The 20439-nt window shown below is 40.9% G+C and overlaps 1 protein-coding gene across 2 annotated transcripts in view; it reads left to right on the top strand.

Moving 5' to 3' along the window:
- The window catches only part of LOC129177625 (polyamine-transporting ATPase 13A3-like), a 35647-nt gene extending 17101 nt beyond the window's left edge, over window positions 1-18546 (top strand). For both annotated transcript variants that reach the window (XM_054768951.1, XM_054768952.1), the window contains 14 exons: window positions 424-548; window positions 635-792; window positions 3519-3641; window positions 3750-3829; window positions 3908-3950; window positions 4054-4163; window positions 5564-5660; window positions 7560-7632; window positions 7753-7924; window positions 8091-8269; window positions 10993-11081; window positions 11395-11475; window positions 12287-12376; window positions 13419-18546. In XM_054768951.1, the coding sequence (XP_054624926.1) occupies window positions 424-548; window positions 635-792; window positions 3519-3641; window positions 3750-3829; window positions 3908-3950; window positions 4054-4163; window positions 5564-5660; window positions 7560-7632; window positions 7753-7924; window positions 8091-8269; window positions 10993-11081; window positions 11395-11475; window positions 12287-12376; window positions 13419-13568 (1570 nt within the window). In that variant the 3' untranslated portion in view covers window positions 13569-18546. The remainder of the gene's footprint in view (window positions 1-423; window positions 549-634; window positions 793-3518; window positions 3642-3749; window positions 3830-3907; window positions 3951-4053; window positions 4164-5563; window positions 5661-7559; window positions 7633-7752; window positions 7925-8090; window positions 8270-10992; window positions 11082-11394; window positions 11476-12286; window positions 12377-13418) is intronic.
- The last annotated feature ends 1893 nt before the right edge of the window (window positions 18547-20439 follow it).

Here is a 20439-nt window from a genome sequence, read left to right as displayed (position 1 = left end):
ACCCTCCTTCTAGCTTGACATTGACGTTCTTCTCTGATTTCAGCTCCACATTTGCAATAAAAGTGACTGTTGTAGTAAGAACCAGAAAAAAGCTCCCCATAGTGGGTACGAATTTCTTTTTTTTTGTTTTGTTTACATTACACTTAGGAAATCACTCAATTTACACATGTGGCTTTGGCCACTGGTATGGTGCTATTTATTCTGATCAATATAAATATATTTGGAGATCTACAATGGAGGAGAAGGACTAGCAGGAGTATAAGATGCCACAAAAATACTTAAAAACCTTCCATTTTTGTGACGTAAACTCCTCTGGTTAATTAATCTGTTTTAGATTCTGGCTGTTACTGAGATCTGTGTGCGTGTGTGTGTGTGTGTGTGTGTGTGTGTGTGTGTGTGTGTGTGTTTGCTGGGCCTGAACAGAGAGCAGATAGAAAGCAACATGAACTTCCTTGGCTTGATCATCATGCAGAACAAAATCAAAGAACATACTGAAAGCACGTTGCTTGACTTGCGACAAGCCAACATCCGTACTTTGATGGCTACAGGTAACCAGGGTTTTAAGTGTGTCTGAAGTTAACAAAATGCTGTATTTTTTTGTTTTTTGTTTGCCTTGACCTTTGTGTGCTGTTAGGTGACAACATGTTGACAGCAATATCAGTGGCTCGGGGCTGTGGGATGGTTCAAGCCCATGAGGAAGTTATTATTGCCGACGCTGTGCCTCCAAACGATCGAAACGCTGCTAGTATCACATGGCGCTACTCTGACAAGCCTGTTCTGAACAACAATCAGGTAAAACACAGAATCATTCATAAAAAGTGGAAATACAAAAAATGCATATTTTCAAAAGTACAGTGGATCCGCGCCTGTTGGCGATTCAGCATTTGCAGTCCGGCATTTTATTATTGGTGCGCATGGGAAAACCCACCCATTTGTGCTTTTCCCTTGCAAAAAGTTTTTTTTATTTATTTATTTATTTTTACAGAAAATCCCTTTCAGTGTTGCTGGTGTGTGAAAGTTGAACCCGGGAGCAGAGGCAGTCACGATAGGTTCAAATAAAAATTAATTTTATGACACAAAAACAAAAGTACAACACAAAACTATGATGCCAAAAGTGGTAGAAACAAAACAGACGTCCTGAGTGGAAAAACTGGAAATGCAAAGTACAAACAAACAAGAGTTGAGACGAAGCCATGAGCAAACAGTGATAGCTGACAGAGTAGTGAGAGGATAAACTCTCACTACTAATATAAGCTAATATAAACTAATATAAAGTGTAGCAATGTCAAAAGACGAAAATCTAAATATGAAAATACAAGGAAGCAACAAGATGGGTCGAGCAGAGGCAGGAAAACACTCCGATGGCACCTGCAGACCAGGAGCGCTCACACTTTTTCAGCCTGCACGCTACTTTTAAAATGGCCAAGTCCCAAAGGTTGATCTCCTACTATAAACATAGAAAATATATTCATAAACATGTAAATGTGTAATATTTGTACTATATTTATGAATATGAATATTTATGTACATGTATATCAGGGGTGCACACACTTTTTCACTATGCAAGTTACAAGTCAACATGATCTACCTGTAAAACAGGAAAACATGCATATAAAATCGAAACAGTAAACTTTGAAACTGCCATAATAAATACTAATGATTACACTAGTATTTCACATTCACAGTTTCAAAGTTTACAGGTAATCATAGTAGTTGATTCCAGTCAATAATTCACAATTCAGTTTAACATGGCAATAAAGATAATTACACATAATTCCTCAATAGCTGCGAATATAACCAGAGTACCGTAAATCACCGTGTATAAACCGCACCTTTTTTCCACCGGTAAGAAGCAAAAAATCGGGGAGCGGTTTATACACGATGACAGGTCTGTGACCAGACTCGGACTGAAAAATAATATCAGACAACGCTTCTACAACGCTTCAGCGAAAGATCACTCGTACTACAAGCCCGGTCACACCGCCTGAATTTTGCTGTAGCGTCCCTTGAACGGTAGGAAGAGGGGGCTGAATTTCGACAACGCTCGTCACTGTGCACAAAATGGGAAAAAAAAATAGAAAATACGGGCGTTGTCCTAGCGGTGCACCGCCTTGATTTAACGGTAGCGAATGTTGGTTTAGCGGTGACGCGAGCGGTGATAGAGCGGCGTTCTGCGCATCAGTTATCCATATATTGTACATAACACATAATGCTGCATTGCTTCAGTGTGAATTTAGATAAACTCCAACGTTGTATTGTATTTTACATCATCTCCAATGTTTTAATGGAAGCTTAGGTTAGCTTCCGTGTATATACAGTAGAGATCGTTTCACTGTGTGAAACACACAGCAGTCAGATAAGTTAGAAAGGAATTGCACACACAAGCATTTTCAGCAACTGTACAGCAGAGGGCGCTAAAGTCAAAGCAACTGTCTGACCCACAGACGGCTATTCCCAAATGCGCTTCATGAATTCCATTGCAGATGAATTGATTCTTCTTTTTGAAATTGCTTAGTACCTTTACGCATGTTGATTTGAGATGAAAGAGTTGGCAAGCATTTATGAACTAAACTTTTTTTTTCCCCCCCGCCGTGAGCCTGAAAATGGGGGTGCGGTTAATAGACGGGTGCGGTTTATACACCGTGATTTACGGTAGTAAAAAATAGCTACGTAGCGTTCATAAGACACACACTTCATGTACTGTATTACGTCCAGTTAGCGTTTGCTATCAAACATTACCAATATACTGTACTGTCATGTTCCGCTCTTATTTTGGTGCGGTGCACGTCCTGCTGGGGGGATGCTGCAGCCGCTTCACCGCAGTGGTATGATGCGCAGCTGTCCACAATCACAATTAGTGGTGCTTAGAAGCCCAGCGTCGTCTCATTTACGGCGCTGGTTCATTGTTCTTGTGCTCTTCGCCCGTGCTGTCACCTAGACGTTACTCTACCCTGTCTATATTACCTTTGACCTTTCTAGTGTAGGTTTGTCACAGAGCCTTTTTCACCTCTGTCGCGTTCTGTTTTTTTTCTCGTTTAATTAAAGACTTATTTTCATACTGCTGCCTGCCTCTGCATACTGGGGGTCAAGCACTCGACAGCTCCACGCACCGTGACTTATACAAGAAATTAAAATGATTATGCAAAACACAATGCAGCTGAAGTCAAGGCAACATATTGAAAAGGTTTCCGCAATTTTTCAATTCATCATGAAATAATAGTTTGCTGGTGATGGTTTGATTTATTTTCAACATGCATGCACATTACAATGGAATACATCACATATTCACAATTCCACATGTCCATTAAGGAGTAGGAAGAAGCAAAGCTTATTTAATCCTACCCCGAGCATCTTCATCACATACACAAGAATGGAGAGGCGACAGTGCGCAGGGACGTGGCGGGAGACAAAACTACTAAATTGAAGGAATTAACAAGGCAAAACAAATATGAAGACAGAAGTCTTTGTGTGATGGCCTGTCTATTTTGCTGATTGTCTATTTTGCGGCCCTCATTCAGACTGCTGAGGTCAGCTTTTCTGGGGAGGAGGTGAAGGACGAGGCAGAGTCGCGCTATCACTTTGCTGTGAGTGGCCAAGCCTTTGCTGTCATCACTGAACACTTTCCAGACCTTGTCCAGAAGGTACTGAGATACATTTGAATAGATCATGTTCTTGTGTTCAACGCACCTACAATGAAAATGAAAATGAATGGATGTTATACTTTGTGTCTCCTCATGGGGGTGCTGCAGTTCCTCATGAGAGCCACCGTGTTTGCTCGTATGACACCAGACCAGAAGACTCAGCTGGTGCAAGCCCTTCAGAACATTGAGTCAGATTTATTTATGTTCTTTGATGAAAAAAGTGGAGCATAATATTTGTTTTTCATTTAAATTTTTTAATCCTCCAGTTACATTGTAGGGATGTGTGGGGATGGTGCTAATGACTGTGGGGTGAGTATTGTTAGCATGCATTGATCTGACTCTTTAACAAATAATATCAGATTGTTTTGTTTATCCTATTTCATTGATGAAGACTTCTCTTTCTCTCTTTCAGGCCCTGAAGAAAGCTCACAGTGGGATCTCTCTGTCTGAGCTGGAGGCTTCTGTGGCTTCCCCCTTCACTTCCTCCATCCCAAACATCTCCTGCGTTACCAACCTGATCAGGTAGCTCAAATATGTCAAAGTACCCCAGTTTTGACTGTTGGTGTTTCTGCCAGGGCTGTACCCAATGCAAAATTTTAACTGCGGTCCAGAGGCTTAAGTAAGGTTGGGTGTTGTTTACATATCATTCGATAATGGTGCCAAAACGATCATTTTGAAATGGTGCCGATGCTTAAAAATAACCCTTAATGATGCTTTAACGCCACGTTGCTTGTGAGGTCACTACAGAACATAGCTGTACTGAGTCGTTGGCTGGAATAACTAATATTCTCTGTATTTGTTTGACCCAGTGACATGTGTCATGTGGGGCAGAACATAACATAAGCATTTGACCATTGTGTTATAAATGCATTTTCTGGATAATTCCATTTGTTTAAAACATTTTCTTAAGTCAAGTTCCTGATCAAATACAGGGCAGAAACCAGAAATGAGGCTGCCACGAGCCTCTCTCAGCTTAGTGCGCAAGCAGAGCATAATGAGTGCATGAGTCAGAGGGCGCATGCTTGTTTCAGTCTGTGAGCATGTGTCCAATATAAGGTTGGCTAAATATTTATTCTACACCATGACTTTCTACAGTCTGTGTAATGTCTCTAATGTAAGTGTGACATCATTACTCTTGATAGTCGCACAATAAAATACAGAGAAATGTCATATGCGGAGGTGCTGCAGTCCTTTGCCTCACCGTGAAGGGGCGTGATTGAGCTGGAAGGTGCTTGTTGCTGCCATTCGCCCTTCTATAGAGAGGAAAAACTAGTGTTTTTTTTGTTTGTTTGTTTGTTTTTTACTTTATTAAAACACACGAACATCCGCCCATCGAGTCCACACTTAGTAACATGTCAAATGCGATAAAGATATTTTTTATGTTCTACTGAATGAATGAATGAATGAATATGACTGCCAAGATGGCAGAGTATATGTAGGTACTTATATCCAAGCTCAAAAACAAATCCAAATTGGACTTTCAGACAAAACAAAGTAACATAGCTTTTCCTGGAGAAGAAAAGGCACCTGGAGCTTGTATGCAAATAAAGGTAAAACCACAAATGGTTTTTGGTTTTATAAAGACAAAAACAAAAAAAAACACAATTTTTAACTAAATTATTCTCTTCTAATTTTAATGAGCAACCTGTATTAACATAAAAAAAATAAACAAAAGAGTCAGTGCCTCACCAGCCATGAACCTTGTGACCACATCACGTTTGTTTGTCACGTCACACGTCTGTCTTTCAATTCACATACAGACAAAATGCAAAGGGGGTGAAAGAATGACCTTTTCGGTGATCCTATGGCTTGCTATGCTACCTGTTGGGTTACTCACAAACCACTGAATACATACACCTACTTTTTTTTAGATCCCAGTGGAAACATTTGAGTAATTGTGATGTTTTTCTCACTGTCTACAGGGAGGGCCGTGCTGCTCTTGTAACAACCTTCTGTGTGTTCAAATTCATGGCCCTCTTCAGCGTCATCCTTTACTGCAGTGTCAATCTGCTCGTTTCAGTAACTATTATGCAGTATTTCTACATTTTAAATGACAAGCTGATGACACACACACTGTAATATTTTGTAATATTTGACCTTGCAGGCTAACTGGCTGTGTAGACACAATTAGGTCCACAGGTTTTTATACAGTGAGTTTTTATGATTGTGCCTTCATACTCCACCAAATCAAATCAAAGTTTCTTTAGCTCCTTACAACATCCCGATGGTGCCCACGGGGCTTCACAAGAATAAAAACAACTTACAACAAATAAGAACAGGGTAACATCCATCCATTTTCTATGCCGCTTATCCTAATTCGGGTCGCGGGGGCATGCTGGAGCCTATCCCAGCTGACTTTGGGCGAGAGGTGGGGTACACCCTGGACCGGTCGCCAGCCAATCGCAGTAAGATATAATCAGAACTAAAACAAAAATAGATATACATGTGCAGAATCAGGTGCGGATTTAGAGGGGGGTGTGGGAGGCACCCACGATTTTTTTTTTGCCTGATTCTGAAGTTTGTCCATAGGGACATGCATCTGACATGCGTCTGAATTATGGATGCGTGGTGGACGCATATGCCAGAATGCAACCAAGACGCATGCTATTCCTGAACCCACTGGCAGGCTGATCATTTACATTGGACATTGAACGTGTGCTGTACATGGCTATTCAGGTGGAGGTGCAAAATAAAGGTTCTGGCAACATGACTATAAAAAAAACTGTTGCCTATTCTCAATGAAAATTAACCAGAAAAGCGATCCCCAGTGACATAAAATTATACTCAAATCCTCGGAATTTACAGCTGCTTCAAATTGGAAAATATTTCAGGAAATTGAGCTAAAATGGGTTTCTCCTAGTACAGGTAATTTTATAAATACAATGTTTTGGCTTAAACGATATATTCCAATGATAAAAATAACAACAAACTCTTGAAATTAAGGACATAAAATTGGCCTCAGATATATATATATCACCAGATTGCAGGAAATGAGGTCTAATTTTAAAAATTTTGCTGGGGTAGGGCCCCGTACCCCCCCCCCCCCCCCCCCCCCTCCATTTACAGCACCTCGGCCTACGGCCTCGGGCACCCCCCTTTTCAAAAAAACTACATCCGCCCCTGAGAATCACTACTAAAATATCTTTACTCATCAAGCCTCAAATGCCAGTCTGAGTAAATGACTTTTTAAATGAGATTTAAAAACGGATTGCTCTGTGATTGATCGTAGCACGCGTGGGAGGGAGTTCCAAAAGTTTTGGGGCAAAGGCAGCAAAAGAACGATCCTCCCATATTTTGTATCTCGTCTTCGGGACTTGTAGTGTCGTGTGTTCAGGTGAGCGCAGGGCCCTGGAGTGGTGACGGACAGTTAAAAGTTCAGCCAAGTATGCTGGAGCAACACAAATAGGAGAACTTTAAAATGCATTCTAGGATGCATCGTGAGCCGACGGAAAGAAAAGAGAACTGGAGTTATACGGGCGTGTTTTGGAACTTTAGCAAGGAGGCGAGCAGCTGCATTTTACTTCTTAGACTGCAGCTGAGAGTTTACGCTTCAGTTGCATATTGATTGTTTGAGTTCAAATCCCTTGTGGTGGCATATAAAGGCAAATTCATAAAATGTCACCTTTGCTGCACTTAAACAAAGGAAATGTCCAGGAATCCGGAAGAATTTGCAGCTTTGATAAAAATACATGACCAAACAAAACAAAACAAAATCCCTGTGATGTGCTTCAGTTTGCTAAGCACATCACACAAAACAAAAAGGACACGCAGCATAGAAAAAATGTGCAGGTTCCCATTTGTAAAATGCATTCTGCGAAATAATGTGGTTACATTCATTTCAATGTATTTACTGTATAATAATGCTTAATGCACAGTTTGTATGCAGCCTGCTGGGTGTCTTATGTGGTGTCTTTTTAGGTTTCCAGCTTGTTTGGGAGTATCCAGTTCCTTTTCATTGACGTTGGCATTTCTGTAATGATTCCCTTTACAAGTGAGTAACACTGAGACACCAAATTAAAACAGTTTCATTTACATTTTGTGTAGTTCATGTAAAATCTAGATGGTCAGAATTTGCCGTGCCGAAGAACATCATTTTTCATCATTTGTCTAGTGGGTCTCAACCCTGCGTGGAAGAAGCTGGTGCGACAAACCCCCCCAACCCGACTGATCACCGGCCCAGTGCTCTTCTCAGTTATATCTCAAATTGTCAACTGCCTGCTGTTCCAGCTTTTGGCTTTTTTCCTAGTACAGCAACAGAGTTGGTATCAGACGCTTGAGCCAGCGTGAGTAACTCTTTGTATGAGGCTGAAATATGCTGGTAGTGAAAAATACTAGTGGTCTGTGATTTGCCATTAGGGCACTTCAAAACTGTTTATCAGTATGCTTATTTACCTAAATATTCCAAAGTGTGTATTCAGTGTTGATGTAAACAACTCTCCTCTATGACAGGCCCTGCGATGGGTCCAACTTAAGTGAGCACAACCACACCACAGTTGGAATTGAAGGCGAAAACTACATCAGGACCTTTGAAAACACCACCATCTTCTATGTTGCTTCCTTCCAGTACTTGATTGTAGCCATTGTCTTCTCCAAAGGAAAACCGTTCAGACAACCGAGCTATAAAAACTGTAAGATCAATTTTGCACTTTTACACAACAAATATGGACATATGTAGAAACTTTATTGCAGACACACAGGTCCGTATCACTATATATAGAAGTACACTACAAAAACACAACACAAAACACACATATAATCATTGCTGTCCATAGTAATTAGAATAAGTACAGGCATTTTTCCAATGTTTCCAAAAACAAGAGGAATACCTCGTTTCACGTTGTAATGGCTAGGCTATTATGATTACATTTTTTGAATCAGCTAAAGGCCGCATAAATGTATGCATAAAATTCCTTAACACAGCATGAAAGGTGGGAACATTGCTAGTTCCAAACACATGGCTGGCACTATTCCACCTCGGGAACTTGAGCAAAATTCTGAATGCGTCATTAAATGCCACCTGAAGCTTTTTCATTTGGCTTTACTGTAACTGCACCACAAATGAGCTGTACAGCATAGAGTGGAGTACAGTAGGCTCTAAAAAGGGCTATCTTAACATCATCTGTACACATGTGAAATGTACGTGCCAGCATTTTGGCTTGTGCATACAGTTTACAGCACTGGCGCTGCACATCATCACATACATCATTCTGAATAATATCACCCAAATATTTGACTTTGTTCACCACATTTACCACTTTGTCGGCTTTGTCTAGCTTATTATCCTATTTGAAGTCATCAGCGTATAACAAATGATTAACAAGACGCTCCCCCACCTTGTATCCAGTCTTACACACTTTCAATTTTTTGGAAAGATCATCCATCTAGAAAGTGAAAAGAACGGGTGACAGTATTCCACCTTGTCGGACCCCATTAGTCACTAGGAAGGGTGAAGATATGCTCTCACCCCATCTAGTTTGCATGGTTTGATGTGTATACCAAAAGTGTAAAATCATTATCAAATATGGAGGAACCCCTCGCTCTTGTAGTTTGACAAACACTTTGCCATGATTTACTCAGTCAAAGGCTTTGGATGCGTCCTGAAAACACATAAATATCATAGTGTTCTGTCTTCAATACTGACTATTTCCTTTAGTGCATATATGCACAAGTCTGTGCTGTGTTATTTTTTAACATAGAATGAGCTTGCAGTGGTCACACCCATTTTAATCTAAGCATTTGCCTAGCGGAATTATCATTTCTGGTTTATACTGAACTATAGTGTTCAGACAAGTTTGCCTTGCATGAAAGAAGACACCATCAGATTTGCAAATGTGATACTGTGCTGCTGGGATAATGCTGCTTTTTACACTTCTGGCAAGAAGGAAATATCCCAGTTTTTTCCACCGGGAGCCACATACTGAAAAATGTTAACGATGCAAGAGCCACTTATTTATATTTTGTAAAGAAACACTAAGTTATATATTTCAAGATGAAAAACTTCATCTCAGCTTTGTGATATAGGTGAAAAAGACTATTAGTATCAACTTCGGTCTTTTTTAATTTTTCAAATGTTTCAAATTTCTTCTTAAATAATCTTTGGAAATTTTCTTTTTGTAATATTATGACTTTATTTCTGTAATATTTTGAGTTTATTCCTATAATATTTTGACTTTATTCTCGTGATATTATGACTTTATATCCAATCAAATTGTCTAAAAAATTACAACTTTATTTTGTTTTGCTTGTTTCTCGTAATATTACAACTTTTAAAATATAACCTTTTTTAATATTGCAACTCAATGCTACTAAAATGACACCATTTTGATACTTTTTTTCAGTACAACTTTTTTCTTAATAATAAAATTTGGACTGAATTTTTTGTAACATTACAGTTGTTTTTTTCTATTTCTGCTGTTTACTTTCTTCTTGTACATTTTCCTCTCATAGTTATGACTTTATTTCCATAATATTTTGGCTTTTTTCTTGTGACATTTATAACTTTTTCCGCAACCCAACTTTCCAAAGATTAGAAATGTAGTCATTGTTTTGTGTGTTTCTCATAATATTATGACTTAAAATAAATAATGTCTTTTTTTTTTCTTAAGTATTTCAACGTTATGCAACTAAAATGAAGCTTTTTTTTCACATAATATTATATTTATTATTCTGGTAAAATGTTAACTTTTTCTCTTATATATATATTTGTCTGTATTGTAAAGAATACTGTTTTTTTTTTTTTTCTTAAATTGTTAAATTGTAGAATGTGGGGCAATAATGGTAGGACGCAAATGGCCCCAGGCCGCATATTGGACACCCCTGCTTTAACTGGTCTCCTTGTCTGAACTGACTCCTGAAATCAAATAACTTTTCCATGATGTTCTAATTTCCTGAGATGCACTTTTGGTCTTCACACCAATTTCCATGCAGGACAGGTTGTGTTAAATAAAACAGAAAAATGTCGTTTGTACGGTATAATCTCCAAATCAACGGCGAACCTCCGTGACGGGCGCCACCGTTAATGTGTGATGTCGAATTTGTTAATCTTGGCCTTAAATAATGCAACCAAAATTCACAAGAAGAAACTGTAAGCAGTGTTGAATTACACGTCTCCTCGTTGGAGGTACAACTTCCCAGTTGTCCTGAATGCAGCGTAATCTGTCACTGCAGTGCTCCTGTTGATGTCATAGCAACATGGTGGCCCTCGGTGTTGTGATTTTTTTTTTTTATTAGGCTTGTCAGAAGACTAAGGGTTTATAATTTTTTGTTTTATTCTAATTATTTGTTACTATTTAACAGATGCCGTATGTGTGTGCCTTCACTAACTTCTTCACTCCTCTGTTTTACTTTTCAGGGCCATTTATGTTGTCCTGCTCTATTCTGTATTCTTTTTTCTTGTTCATCATGCTGCATCCCATTCCCGCCATAGACAACACATTGATGGTGAATTTTGTCTTTTTTTTTTTAACCAGTATAATGCTATGCCACTGATTTCCATTCGGTGAATGTGAGCGTGAATGTTCTTTTGTATATATGTGTTCTCTTATTTACTGGTGGTCTGTCTACGATCTACCCCTCCTCTCGCCCAAAGTCAGCTGGGATAGGCTCCAGCTCACCTGTCACCCTGAAGAGAACAAGCGGTATAAAATGGATCGAGTGTAATGCTGTAGTTGATGTGTTGAGAGTCCACGTCTATTGATGGAAGTGAATATGCGTGGTTTCTTCTCTGACGCCCTGTCACCCTTCCTTCCCTCAGATCATGTGTATTCCCTACGACTGGCGCATCGCACTCGTCATCATTGTTGTAGGACATGCTGTTGTCTCTTTCACACTGGAGGTACTGTATGTTCACGCTCTCAAATCGCCCCTTGGATGGTTTTAACACATTTTATTGTGAAAAATGTACAGTAATCCCTCGCCACTTTGGCGCTTCGAATTTCTCGGCTTCACTCTATTGCGGTTTTTCAAAAATATATGAATTAATAAATCATGCTGTTTTGTGGTTAGTCAAAGATATGCATATTTAAGCTAATTTTGTGCATCTGTTTCTTAAATTAAGCAGGATAAATGAACTAAAATACAAATATAAAGCATTCAGAAAACACGTTCAAAAACGTTGTGATGTGTAGTATTCTACACTGGTCACAAGGTGTCAGTAATGTTACTCTAATGTTCAGTGAGACACACAAACACCAGACTTGATGGCCAGAACAACAGGCTTTTATTGAAGGTTTGAATGATCTTACAACAGGCACAATATTCCCTAACATGGGCTATATTTGTGGTCGTAACCCACACAAACACACAAGCATTTGTCTTAAATGGCTTATTTTCTCTGATTATGGTTCCCATATTGGGTATGACAAGTGTAAAGCTGACGATAGGGGCGTTATTTCAAGTCTATAGGGCTCTAACAATGACAAAAGTAATGTTGAATGAAAACAAGGAATGCTACTTCGTGGAAATTTACTTTTCACGGTTGTGTTTTGGCCCGATTATCGTGATGAACGAGGGATTACTGTATTTACAGTCTGTATGCACGTTGAAATTAATCAAATCATCCAGTCAAATCATTATTGTGCATTTGAGAGGCTGTGACTCAATCAAGTGTAGTCTGGTTCCCAAATTCATAGTAAAATCAATCACAGATTTTGATCCATGACATCTTGTGGATGACTGTTAAAGCCAAACTGTGTGGAAAGCGGACCACCAAATCCCCTGCCGCAAACACAGCACAGGTAGGCAGGATTTTCATTTCTCTTTTCCCAGTCTTTAAAAGCTCTTTCCCACTCCTTTACTTATGCTTTGGTCTTTTCTCTGATTTCACACGTTCACGCAGCAGCCACTTCATTAGGTACACCCACACTTTTGTTACAATATACTTTATATTGCAGCAATGCTCACTTGTTTTGATTGCTACTATCAGAGGTGAAAATAGTGGTAATCATATACTGTATGTATGTATATACTGTATATACTGTATATATATATTATGTATGCACACGCACACACAAACAGTGTATATAGAGTCATCCCTCATTTATAGTGGTTAATTGGTTCCAGACCCAGACAAGATAAGTGAATATGAAATAGGATTCAATTTTAATACATTGAATATTTTCATAGTGAGAGCATAGTAAACCTGTTTATGACTTTCTAAATACAGTTTTTAAAATGATCAACGCCCTGTAGACATGAAATAAAACCCCTATAATCACCATTACACTCCTATTATTCATTGTTTACACCGGGTTGCACAACTATTATGCTACAGGGACTCTAGACGGCCGCTAGCTAGAAAGCTAATGAGCTAAAAAGCTAGTGAGCCAGCGAGCTACCCAGTTAGCCTCGAATGTATTTCTTCTAAACTTAAGAAAGGGTTAAAAAGGCACTCCCTTTTTAACCCTTTCTTAAGTTTCTTAAGAGAAGAAGGACAAAGTGAGAAGCCACAAACGTACCACTTCCACACGGAATGAGAGGCGAAACTTTTTTCACTCTGCATCCAAGGATGGCGACATGGAGTGCAAGGTAGGGTAATGTAAAGGATGGATGTCTCATCCATGTAACATTACTGCTGCCTAGTGACCAGAATGATACAATTGTTGGCACGTCCATTATTTAATTTTTATTTAGCATCAGAGGGTTCAGGTGTACCTAATGTTGTGGCCTTACTATGATTACTTATGATTACTATGATTAATTATTGCAGCAAACTAACTGGAAAGTGTACTTTTCAAGTGTAAAGTCACATTTTGTGTTCTTCAATCATTCTGATCTCAGGTGGTGAATGACTGCGCCTTCCTCTCCTGGATCTTCTGTCAGAAAAAACGGCCCCCAAAGAGTCAATACAAGCATCTTGCTCTGAGCCTGCAGGAGCAGGCTGACTGGCCTCCTGCGCCATCTACTATCACCTACGCCAGCATGCCCTGAGCCTCTCTTCTCTGTCCCATTTTGACACCAATAACACATCTCCCGTAGAAAAGAGCATGTAGTTTAATCTTAATATAAAAGAAAATGACTTTGAAAGCTATGTATTTAACGGTGTAGTTGTATTATTCTGTAAAAGGTCTGAATGTCTATTAGGATTAATAGTTCTACATATCATCTATCCTAAAAATGTAACGTTCCTTTTTGTCACAAGTGGGGGACGCCACTTGTAAAAGGGGCGGATCCCAACGCAGGGAAGCAGACCAAAAATAGATACAAAGGTATTTATTAACGCAACGTGTCCCAAGCGGGGAAAAGTACAACACAAGCAAAAAGTCCCAAACCAAAAGTAGAAACACAAAACGCTGCCAGCAGAAGGCTGACAGGAAACAACTAGAATACAACTGAGAAACACTACAGGAAAACCTGAGCGGGAACAACAACTAGTGTAGCAGGAAATAGTTCTAAGCAGAGGGTGCAAGGGTGAGCCAGAAAGCGGGGAACAGGTAAGGAACTCAAACAATGTACGGAGATGAGCAAATTCAAAAAAACAATGCAAGCAGTTGATATTTGCTAAATATAAGGCAGAAGAGTCTTGATTATTATACTTATTGCTCTGTCTTGATTGGTTTTATTATTTATTTATTATTACACTGATTACGGATTTCAAGCCTTTCTAGAGCCCTAAGATTTCCATGTTAATGGAATGGCGGAATTGGCCAATAAACGCGGAATCTTGCAGAAATGTACTTAATATGAATGAAATGCTGTCATCGTGAGAAGAAAATACATTTGTGTGGGAAAGCATTTCCCTGGCGGACCGCTCACTCTTGGCGGAATCTCATCACAAACACGCGGGGGCAGCAGTCTCAGTAGGGAAGCCCAGACTTCCCGGTCCCCGGCCACCTCTACTAGTTCCACTGGGAGGACACCAAGGCGTAATCCCGCCAGTGTGTCCTAGGTCTGCCCCGGGGCCTTCTCTCGGCTGGACATGCCCGGAACACCTCACCAGGGAGGCATCCGGGAGGCATCTGGACTAGATGCCCGAGCCACCTCAGCTGGCTCCTCTCGATGTGAAGGAGGACCCGGTTGACTGAGCTCCTCACTCAGCGTGAGGTGAGTCCAGCCACCCTGCGGAGGAAACTCATTTCAGCCGCTTGTATCCGCAATCTCGTTCTTTCAGTCATGACCCAAAGCTCATGACCATAGGTGAGGGTGGGAACATAGATCCACCAGTAAATTGAGAGCTTTGGCTTCCGGCTCAGCTCTCTCTTCACCACGACGGTCCGGTACAGCGACCGCATTACTGCAGACGCTGCGCCGATCCGCCTATCGACCTCACGTTCCAACCTTCCCTCACTCGTGAGCAAGACCCCGAGATACTTGAACTCCTCCACCTGGGGCAGGACTTTATTCCCAACCCAGAGGGAGAAATCCACCCTTTTCCAACTGAGAACCACGGCCTCGGATTTGGATTTGTTTGCAAACCACAAACACAATTTCTGCTACACAGGACAAGGTACAGGAACTTTGGAAATCCAATAAAAAGTTGCCTTTAGTTTCCGCCGACATCACGCTTGTTACTTAGCACGGGAACCGCCTTAAACGTCTTTTGTTTTGCTTCTAATGGGCACCACACACGGGAGGCGACAAACGACTGCGATTGGCGAAACTCATCGCCGACGCGTAGCAAACCATGCACTCGGGAGGCGACGAGCGGCTGTGACCAGCGACACCCGCGAGCGACGTGTTCACATACAGAGCGGATTGTACAAGTCTCCCACGGAGGATTCGGAGGGTCAGATGTGGAGGGAATTTTGGGGTATCAAAGTAGTTCAGAGGAGGAAAAGGGGCCAGTGTTGATTGAATACTCTTGCTAGTAGCCAATCTTGTTAGTATTGAAGATAAACCGTGTAAAATGAATGTAAACTTACCCGATATGTTTATTCTGGTTCCCATGCCACTTTTTTCTTCATAGTCTTTCTGGGATCATGTCGTAAACCAGCATGTGCACGATGAGACGTCCCGTCGCCCTAACTTGCAGTTTCCATTGGAAATGAATTGAGTAGAGGCGATGGCGCCTCCCGTGTGTCCAGCTGCAAAACAAGAAGCTAGGCTATAGTTAGAGTATAGGGCCAAATTACTCCACGTGAATAAAACGTTATTAGGTTCATTATGTATTGATATCTAAAAATCATGTGGTGTCCAATCATCACGATTGCTATCACTGACATATATTTTGGTGAGTCCAAAGGTATATTTGCCAGAATTTTTCATTAATTTAACATTGTACAGCTATCTTTTTCCATGTTTTTTTATATTTGGCGGTGATGGAACAATGCAAGAAATAAACAAGTTTTGAGTGCACCTCAACTTACATTTTGACTCCCTTGTCGGGTTTTTAGTCAGCAGGTTCAGAGAACATGTCATATATACAGGGTCAGGCGAAATGACCTGACACATTTTGTAGGTTAAATAAAAGGCAAATAAAGTAAAGAAACAGGAAAGTGTTTTTATTTTCGTAGCTGTGAAGTTGGTAACCCATAACAAGATCGTGGTTCGAGCTCATGTCTACCAAGATTGAAGTGCAAACGGAACGCTCGTCGTGTTGCAGTTACAGATTCGTTTGTTTTGATAAACGTTTCCACAATGAAAGCGCGATGCTCACCAGTCCAATTCACGGCAGCAACCGAAAAAGAAACGAAAAACAATGGCATTATAAAGAAACAAAGCAAAATGGCATTATATGTACTTTCCTAAAATAAAAACACTTTTTTGTTTCTTTACTTTATTTGCCTTTTATTTGACCTACAAATGTGTCAGATGATTTTGCCTGACCCTGTACGAAATATACAAGGATAGACAAAGCAGATCAACAACATGGGAATGAATGAGGTCATAAATGTAAATGTACTGATAGCGCTTACGTTGCATGACATCCCCATCAGCATCTTAGTGAACCCAATTGAAACTTTTGCTCATATGTTGATCATTTAGTACATGTTACATGCACTGTCAGTAAGAAAGCCCTCAAAGATTGCAGCGTTAACTGCATTTTGTCATTTCATGCCAATGTCGAAGCCTCAAGGCATCTTTCTGTTTGCTCTGCAGAGCTGCCATACCATTTTACAACAGATATGCGTATAAAGCCACTCTTGCATACTTCATGGGGGGCTGATATTGGTCACACGTTTTCAGCAGACATCTACTGATCATTTCGGGACTTTCCCAGCCTTCTTGCTGCCTGGCATATGGGAGTCTAAAGGCGCGAGAGTGGAGGAGACAGAGGGGTATCATTTCATGTGGAGATCAGGGCCTATAGGCTGTGAATGGGTGGATTTAGGGGGGACTGTGAATGAGGCAAGGGGGTCCTCAGTTGTACCAAAAGAAAGGATTCTCCCACAGATCAGGGAAGAGCCTTTTGGGAATATTCATGATGAGGATGAGGATGCGTCATGAATTGATGCGTGTCTCTGACTTGCACGGATCATCTTTTCAGTAAACACCAATGTCTACAGAGTGGAGATGTGTTTGCCGTGTAGTTTGAAGGATAGTGTTGCCTCTCCACAAAGCAATATGGGTTTTTGTGCCCTCCGCTGTACTCCTTTTGTATCCGTAGAGCAACAGATGGAGGCTGGTGGAAAGACATAAAGAAGCGAAAACCCACAGCCTTTCTTCCTCACAGCGAGCCACCCTGTGAAAAAGGTTTTCTCAAGCTTGTGCTCAGACGTGCGCTATTGCAAACATTTTGGACTTCATCTGCCGTCTCTTTTAGCCATACGCTTTTTTTTTTGTCTGAAAGCCGTGTACTTTCAAGATTCGGGACAATACGCACAGTCTTTATTTACAGCGCCCCCTGCAGAGCTTTCAAGCTCGCCCAGAATAACATGTAAGTCCTTTCACGCTTTTTAGATGCTTGTGCACGTATTGGGACTGCAGGCGGACGCCAATCTGGGTGGCTTCTCATACGGCCCTCGCCATGATTAATAGTCTGGACACAAGGCCAAACCTGATGCTCACTTACGGTTGGCTTCATTTTGCGGAAAACACAAAGGCAACCTCGTCTGGTAAAAGGTTTGTGACCCACCAGAAGGCCGCAATCCCTTCTGTGCCTTCAGCATGGGCTCCTTCCTCGGGCCTTCTTCCTTTATCGGAGCCTCCGGGTCTGAATGGGCTCTGTGGTTGGTCAATAAATTCAGTGATTCAGGGGGTGGACAGTTGCAGCCGTGTTAACATTTGTTCACAGGCTTGTCGAAGGGATGCCCCGCCCACTGGCTCTTTGTCTCCTCTGGTCCCGCAACAGGTTAGAAGTCAATGGAGGGCCTTGTGCGGAGGTGGCAGGGGCATGGATGGAGCCGCCTCTCACATGGTGTTCACACAGGGGGAGGACCAGCTCGGATCACTGTGACACTTGTTAGCGTGGGGCCACACAGCATTGCTGGGTTGCCTCCACTGCTCTCCCCCAGGGTCTGTGCGATGTTTTAAACAAACTAAATGGTTCGCTGTTGAGGTAAGATGAGCTGCACTCAGAGGCCACATTGAAAAGAGGTGTATCTTACGATCTTAGTTTACTTATCAGACGCACAATAAAATGAGGCCAGGCCTTCATTAGTCAACTATCTACAATGATCTGGACTTTAAATTCTGGATGAGAATACAATTGATGCGCCATTATGGCCCGTTCTTGGTGGTTTCACGCACTTTGTTGAGATGAAGTATGAGAGAAGACAAAGTGGGAGAAAAGACACACACACACACACACACACACACACACAGAGGAGGGCTTTTGCAGACAGAAAGCTGTGGACAGAATAAGACGAACAAAACTGAAGAGGGACTGTCATGAGAAGATGAGAGTTGCCATGGCCACCCAGGAGCCACCCAGCAAGCATGCAAGCTTTGGAGCAAGGGGCCCGGCCCCGGTGCTTGTGGATCACATGCACTAACCAGGGATTATGTGCATAAGTGATGAGCGCTAAGCCGGCAGGTGAAGAAGGGAGGCCCTGGAAAAGGAGAGCGCCAACGCTGTGGACAGCTCCCTGTGAAGAGCAGGGACTTTTTCCCCAGTGAGTCTGATCTCCCGTGTGAAGGGGACTCAGCCAGAGGTCCTCAAATGCTGAAAGGGCATCCCCCCGGGCTGCTTTCACAGCACAAGTGGCCAAAACGCTGGTCTTGTGAGGCATCTTGAGTTGCAAGAATGAGGCATCTTCACATTCATAAATCCCAATACAAACACACTCATGGATATGGACTAAGCGGGGATAAGGATAAGCACCTCTTGAGAGCTGGTCCCGCTTGATGCCAAAATTCATCAGACAGTTCTATGAAACGTATTAGAAAGAAAACCATCTAACTAAAAAAATGCATTAACTCCCCAGTGACTATTCATTGGACAGGAGATTGTTCAGATTGCTAATTGTTTGGATTTTGAATACATATTTCTTTATATAAATAAAGGCCATTCAAGTAACCTGTTTCGGGGTACAATTACAACTCGAGTTGACATGAAACTAACATTTTGGCATAGTAAACAAAGACTAATGATATCCAACAAAACTAACTATAAAAATCCGAGCTGAAAGGAGCTGGAAAGCTTACCGTTTATGAATACCACTTTCAACATACAATGGAACCTCAGTTAGCATATGCCCCAGTTAGTGTGTTTTTTTCAGTTATGGTAGGAAAATTTACACCAAAATTTAGCCGCGGTTTGCATACATTTTCCAGTTAGCGTACAATATGCCGCGCATCTTGTCGTGTTATTAATACACTGTGTGAGTCCAACTGTGTTCTCAATGTATTTTTATCACAAAATGTCCTGTTAGCATCCTTAGCTTGCTAACAAAATTGCAACCGGAACCAGCTACTGTAGGTCGCTCAGCTATGATGTAATCCGCAATTGACTCTCAAAAATGTTAACACAAAACGTGTTTTTTATTATTTTTTTTCATTAAAATGCTGGCACTTTCTTTGGCCCCATTGTGGGTCAAAACAGGAAGGTGATGGTTGCTGTCGCTGCCACATCGTGTCTTTGGAAACAGCCACGCCAAGAATCGCGTCTTCAGTGAAGGTAAAAGTAACCTTAAATATGCATTTATCCTCTTATTCATCATTTATTCAATATTTAGATGCATTTCCAATTTGTTTCTGCATGTAAAAGTAGAATTGTAAACCTATAAAAACATGCTTTGTGTTAACATTTTTGGCTTTCCGGAACACAATAATACAATACAATAATATTGTATTATTGTACAATAATATTGAACACAATAATAAACGCTTCACATTATTATTACATTACATAAGCAAATGATTTTGTTTGCATCCATTTCGGTCAGAGTCTGACCTTCTTGGAACGAAATAATGATGCTAACCAAGGTTCCAAAAGTTTTGACCGGTAGTGTATACATACACTACCGGTCAAAACTTTTGGAACACTCCAATTTCTCTGGAGCAAAAACCTACATTTTTAATTGTTAAAATGGTCTGTCTCTCTTGCTTTGTTAATTCCCTTTTTTCTTGCCATTTTTGTAGCAGAACACTGTTTTTATGCAGACAGAGGAGGTAGTAAGTACTCCAGAACTTGCAACACCTGTAGGAATTAGTTGCACCAGCGGCCAAGACTTGATCAACCTCCATCGCTGCACAGCAGCTTTACATTGTTGACCCATTTTGTGGTCCCTGAAACAGGCCTTTTTGTAGAATTCTGAAATACACATTATTTTTCAGTTTTGGGTAACCCTACCTTTGTTTTTTAACCTCCGGCCCTTTTTTTTTAGTAGCACATCATCGCTCATACCCTTGTGAAAGACAAACTAAACAACACACAAACGCAGTCTTGATTTTTTACCATAATTTTTGTTTTATTTTTTAA

This window comes from Dunckerocampus dactyliophorus, chromosome 2 (assembly GCF_027744805.1).
Source record: "Dunckerocampus dactyliophorus isolate RoL2022-P2 chromosome 2, RoL_Ddac_1.1, whole genome shotgun sequence".
Lineage (NCBI taxonomy): Eukaryota > Metazoa > Chordata > Actinopteri > Syngnathiformes > Syngnathidae > Dunckerocampus > Dunckerocampus dactyliophorus.
Note: the sequence above shows the minus strand (reverse complement) of the source record. Positions and strands in the feature narration are given on the sequence as shown.